The following is a 6,000-nucleotide window of genomic DNA, read 5'->3' as shown; positions in this document are numbered from 1 at the left end:
AGCTGAGGATAAAGACACCATTTGGGTCAAATGGGTTAAACACAATCATCTGAAAGGGGTGAACTGGTGGCAATACCAACCTAGTGCTAATACAAGTTGGGTTTGGAGGAGAATTTGCAGGGTTAAGCAGGACCTGGCTGCTGCATATACCAATGGAGCATGGCATATACAGACTGGTTTCACTACAGCTAGTTGTTATCAATGGCTTATGGGGACCCGTCCTAAGGTGAGTTGGGAAGGGGTAATATGGAATGAATGGGTGATCCCTAAACATTAGATCATGGGTTGGCTCCTTGCTCATGGAGCTTTCAAAACTAAAGTTAAGCTGATCAGGTATGGGGTGGATATTGATGATAGCTGCTGGCTATGTGGACAGGCATCAGAAGATTTGGATCATCTGTTTTTTGGATGTGATTACAGTACCAGGGTAGTTCAGCAATTGCAACAGGAAACTGGGTTAATGCTACCAGTCTGCAATGCACTGGACTGGTGTATGCAGGATATGGGCACTAAGATGCAGAGGGGAGTACGAGCAGGACTGATTGTGGGAACTGTATATCACATTTGGCATCATAGAAACAAATGCAGGAATGAGGGTGTTCTCCTAAGGCCACAGCAGGTTGCATCAAACATTGTTGAAGAGATGAAGATGAGAATCCATGGTAAAGGCAGACAAAATTTTACTATCCTAGAGCTAGATTGGCTTAAGGATATTGGCCTGATGTAACTGGTTTTGATCGTTTGTATTGCTTAAACTCCTTATTTTTGATATATATATATATATATATATACCTCTCACATTTCACCAAAAAAAAAAAGAAGATGGAGAATCATTTACCTGGTTATTTGAGAATTTTGTGAAGGCTATGGGTGATTGCTATCCTACTACAATTATAACTGACCAATGCAAAGGCATCAATCAAGCTGTAAAAGATGTGTTTGGTGACAAAACACAACACCGATTATGCATGTGACATATAATGAAAAAGTTGCCAAACAAAGTCGGGCCGACAATTTGCCAAAACACAAACTTTTTGAAGGAAATAAATTCTATTGTTTGGGATGGAGAGATTGATACACAAGAATTCGAATTGAGATGGAAATCAATCCTTTCTTCGTATGAGCTTTCTGATCATGAGTGGCTGAAGTCAATGTTTGACATACGTTCAAGTTGGATTCCTGCCTACTTCAGAGACATATATCTTGGTGGGATTATGCGCACAACATCAAGGTCAGAATCTGAAAATAGCTTCTTTGGAAATTTCACAAACCCGCACCTCACTCTTGTTGAGTTTTGGATGCGTTTCCAATCGGCTATGGATGCGCAGCGTTGGAAATATGCTAAGGTGACTGCCGATGATAAGAACTCTTCTCCAAAATTATCAACACCTCTCCTTCTAGAAAAAAAAACCTCTGAATTTTACACCACCACTGTTTTTTATCAATTTCAAGAAGAACTCCAAGCTGCGTGTTTTACTTGTGGTCTTTCACCGAGGACAACTGAAGACAACAATGAGCATATTTCAATAATGGACCGCGAGAAAGACAAGGTATACACAGTTGATTTAAGTGGTAATAAATTTTCTTGTTCATGTAAGATGTTTGAAAGGATTGGGTTACTTTGTAAGCATGTTCTGTGGGTGTTAAAAGATAGAGGGTTTGATGATATCCCTACGGAATATCTATTAGACAGATGGGGAAAATATGCAACTTGTTGTCCCATTTTTAATGTTGTTGGGACAACCCTCCTAGCTGATTGTATGTCAATAGAAAACCACCAAAGTAAGATAAGTGAATTGTGGTCGGAAGTATTTACTTCAGTTTCGCTTGTTGAAGATAATGAGGAACTTGGTGATGAGCTGCTTGAACTTCTTCGCGCTTTCAACGAGAAATTGATGATTTCAGTTAAGCGTGGGAAGTCAAAAAACAAGAAAGCTGAAATTGAGATGCTTATTGGCTCGAAAATACCGTCTGAAGCTAGTGTTCTACCACCAGAAAAGTGTAAGAATAAGGGATCAGGAAGACGGATTACTTCAAACAAGGAAAAGGCAAGATACAAGAAAATGCAAAGCCCTTGAGGAAATGTCGTGCTTGCGGTGAAATGACTCATCATGATAGTAGGAATTGCCCAAGTCGAGCCACTCAAAAGTGAGTCCAGTTTGATTTCAGCTAGAAAAAGTTTAAGTTGTATTAAGTATTCTAAAACTTTCTAGTATGTAAAGACTTCTAAGAAGTATGTTGTATTTGACTTTAAATAGTGGTCTTTCTAGTAAGTAAAGACTTCTAAGAAGTATGTTTAATTAACGCATCATGATAGTAGGAATTGTCCAAGTCGCGAAGTGTTATTTGGTTGTCTAATGTCTCACATTTACTGTTCAAACACTTTGCTTCTCTATTATTATACTAACTTTTATTGTGTACCCTCAAAAGTCAAGGTGTGACACACATAATTAAAAATAAAATATAAATACAAATTGAAGATTAAGTTCTTTATTTTAAAAATTGATGAAACCATGGGAATAGTGAATTGGTGTAGTTTTTTCGTATTCGAAACCGTCATTCACAGGACCCATCTGAAACCGTCATTCACTTGGAATTAAACGAAGAATGAGTTTTAATTCTTTTTGGATTAAACCGTCATTTACACATTTCTAGACATTTCATCTGCCTTAATTATTTACCACACATTTACACATTTCTAGACATTTCTAGACATCGTGGCAAGTGCCATGAATGTGGTTATTTACAACGTTTCACACCAAACATTCATTCGTTCAACTCTATGCATTGCATCTGCCTTAATTATTTCTATATAAATAGGTTTTACAATCTCTTTGTTTCAAAAAACTTCAAACTTAATCCATACTGAATTCCCTCTCAACCATTATGTCTTCTAATAATTCATTTGATGCATCTGATGCATCCTATGAATCTGATGCATCCTATGAATCTGATGCATCCTATGAATCTGATGCATCCTTTGATTCAGTAGAAAGTTTTGGACGCCATTCCGAAATATCGTACGTCAAACCTGTGATGTGTATTCTTTATAATTTGCCAAGCACACGAGATGGGTTTGGAAAGGAAACTCTCTCATATGATCTTGACAGATTATTAGAAATTATTCGGGGTGCTGGATTAAATTTAGTTCAAGCTATCCACCCGGCTATTACTGACAATGGGTCGTTCAAGGGACATGCAATGATTGAGTTTGGAGCGGGAGATGAGCGCAAATGCTTCCTTCAAGCTCGCAAACTGGAGCGCGCTTTTTCTAATAATGAAGCTTCGAGGTGGTGGTTTAAAAACGTTAAACCTCCGTCAGGACCATATTTATGGGTTGCTAATAGAGATGATTTGGGACTGGTCGCATATTTGTATGCGAAGGGGCCTTCCTTTGAGTTCGGGACAATTCCGCTTGCATGGGAAAACGACCCGGTGGATTGGGTTGAAGGTGATAATGATGTTTTGGTGATATTCGTTTTGAAACCGCAATTACTTTCCGGATTATTAATTTGTACTGTACTTTTTATTATGTTGGTTATATTTTATTAACTTCAAAGATCGGCTACAATCCACATTTTGAATAATAAGTAGATTAAATTGAGTCTTGTTCAGCTTGGATTTGGTACGGCCAAGTTAGAATTTGGGTAAAATTGGATTGTAGAATTTCCGTTCGCTTTGTCGGGTACCAATTGTTAATAGAATTAAGAACTTAGTATTATTATAAGTCCGAAACTATTGATGAATATGTAAGTTGTTTATTCATTTCTTATATCTTGATTTCTTATATTATTATTATTCTTGGATTTCATAATAGTTATTGTTAATCAATGTTTTAAAACTGAGTTCCGAGTTTCTACTGTCAAGGTGCACATGAATATTAACCCATATGGCCTTATGTATCATCCATTTGTTGCAATATCGGTTCTATATAGCGAAGAGGTTTTAGCCTAGTGATTGAAACAAAGGTATCATGATTCATGACAACACATGGGTTCAAATCCCCCTCATATATTGCCGACGATTTGTGTTTTCAATATAGCGATCAGGAATTCAGGATGCATGCATATGCTTCCTTAACCGGTGCATACTTGGATTCAATTACAGCCGAGTTTCTTCTCGGTTTGATTTGTGAATAAGAGTAATCAATGTGATAAGAATATTAGGAGTTTCCACACTTTAAACTGAATAAGAGTAACATCCACAGTTTGTTAAATGAAAGAACAACAAAGCGAACGCAAAAAGAATATGTGTATCCAGCCGGGGATGTGTATCCACAAAGCTAGGGATGTGTATCCAGACAGCCGACAATGCGTATCCACACAGATGCAGGTGTGTATCCACACAGCCATGGAATGTTTGAACACAACACTATGAAGGCACAGAAAAAATGTAAACGTCAATAACCCGATTCGAACACTAAAAAATGTATACTTGGATTCGAACACTAAAATGTATACTTGGATTCAATTACAGCCATGGAATGTTTGAACACAACACTAAAAAATGTTTGAACACAATAACCCGATTCGAAATATTGAGTCAAAAATGTTCCTTGAATGTTTGAACACAACACTATTAAATTCAAATACATTTCACTACGCACAACACATCCTCAAAACACACTCCCATCTACGAACTCACCTGGTCATAAAACATGAAAAAAGTAACGTTAAGTTAGTTTAAAATAATTTTATATGTAAAATAAAATTAACATCTCAAGACATAAGTGCCTACAAAAAAGAGGGATGTGTATCTGCATGCGGGTTTGTGTATTCACAAACCAGCGGGTGTGTATCCAAACAGCCAGAGATGTGTATCCACACTAGTTGCAGGTGTGTATCCACAGAATATAACCACGAGGTTGTGTCTAAATTTGGAGTTTCAGAAACTTCTACTTTCTATATCTATATTAATATTACCAACTTGATGAAAGTAGACATTATAATCAATGGCAAGTGGGAGTTAGTCTTATGTAAGATGATTTTACACTAATATAGTTGTAAAACGGATCTAAACACAAACTCTATTAGTAGCTAAACAAAAGTGATTTAAAGATTCCGTCTTACAATAAATTTGTGTAAAACCGCCGAACACGAATAATTGTGTTTGTTTTCCTCCCAACATATATGAAGGCACAGAAAAAATGTAAACGTCTTACAATAAATTTGTGTAAAATCTGCCATTTGGTAAAGGGAAATGAACTCTAAACTACTACAGAAATTACTATCAGGTGTGTATGCAGCCAGAGATGTGTAACCGCACATTCTGATATGTGTATCTAGACAGCCAACAATGCGTAACCGCACATTCTGCCGGTGTGTATGCAGACAGCTGCAGGTGTGTATGCAGACAGCTGCAGGTGTGTATCCAAGCAGCAGCTGGGATGTATCTGCACAGCCCCAAGAACTGTAACCTCAAAACCTCGTGGACCAGATAAGTGTATCCACACAGCAGAAGGTGTGTATCTACACACTGAAAGAAGTCTATCCAGCAATTTAAGATTGTGTACCCCTACTAATGTATTCTATCTCACCTACATATATGTATCTATCAGTTCCACATATTCAAAAATTACCTTTGCAGTATTTTTCTCCCACTTGAGTAGTTTCAACATAATTTGTCGACGATAAGCAATCATATTCTCGCAAATTAAAAACATTGATAACAACAAGAAAATACGATAAATAGAGAAATGAAAAACTGACATTTAGCTAATTTGGCAAGCTTACTTTGAAATAGTTTTGGTCCTCCCATAATTTCCTATCGTGTATTGCACCCTCCAGAAACTTCATAACAAATAGTCCGCAATCATAACTACACATACTGTTAAGATTATTAGACTAAAAAACTCGCAACCATTTTCGGACTAATAAATAAAGGATTTTTAGAAAACTTACGTGTTTTCTTCCGAGGTACATTGATAACAACAAAGTAGTAAACAAGATGATGCCCTTAAGATGATTGTAACCCTTGTGGCCCTCAAACTGACTTGCAACA

General features: G+C 37.0%; 2 protein-coding genes across 2 annotated transcripts; both read left to right on the top strand.

Annotated features, from left to right (window-relative positions):
- The first annotated feature begins 280 nt into the window (after positions 1-280).
- Positions 281-727, top strand: LOC141629387 (uncharacterized). Its single transcript, XM_074442401.1, has one exon. The coding sequence runs from the start codon at positions 281-283 to the stop codon at positions 725-727; it is 447 nt and encodes a 148-aa protein (XP_074298502.1).
- Positions 728-980: 253 nt separating this feature from the next.
- Positions 981-2,078, top strand: LOC141629386 (protein FAR1-RELATED SEQUENCE 5-like). Its single transcript, XM_074442400.1, has one exon. It carries the CDS (start codon positions 981-983, stop codon positions 2,076-2,078), a length of 1,098 nt encoding a protein of 365 aa, XP_074298501.1.
- Positions 2,079-6,000: the final 3,922 nt, after the last annotated feature.

The sequence above is a fragment of the Silene latifolia genome, chromosome Y, assembly GCF_048544455.1.
Source record: "Silene latifolia isolate original U9 population chromosome Y, ASM4854445v1, whole genome shotgun sequence".
Classification (NCBI taxonomy): Eukaryota; Viridiplantae; Streptophyta; class Magnoliopsida; order Caryophyllales; family Caryophyllaceae; genus Silene; species Silene latifolia.
This window is presented reverse-complemented; position numbering and strand designations above follow the sequence as displayed.

Excerpts from the sequence above, each read along its gene's own strand:
- LOC141629387 (XM_074442401.1), top strand. The coding sequence starts at position 281 with ATGGGTTGGCTCCTTGCTCATGGAGCTTTCAAAACTAAAGTTAAGCTG.
- LOC141629386 (XM_074442400.1), top strand. The coding sequence starts at position 981 with ATGAAAAAGTTGCCAAACAAAGTCGGGCCGACAATTTGCCAAAACACA.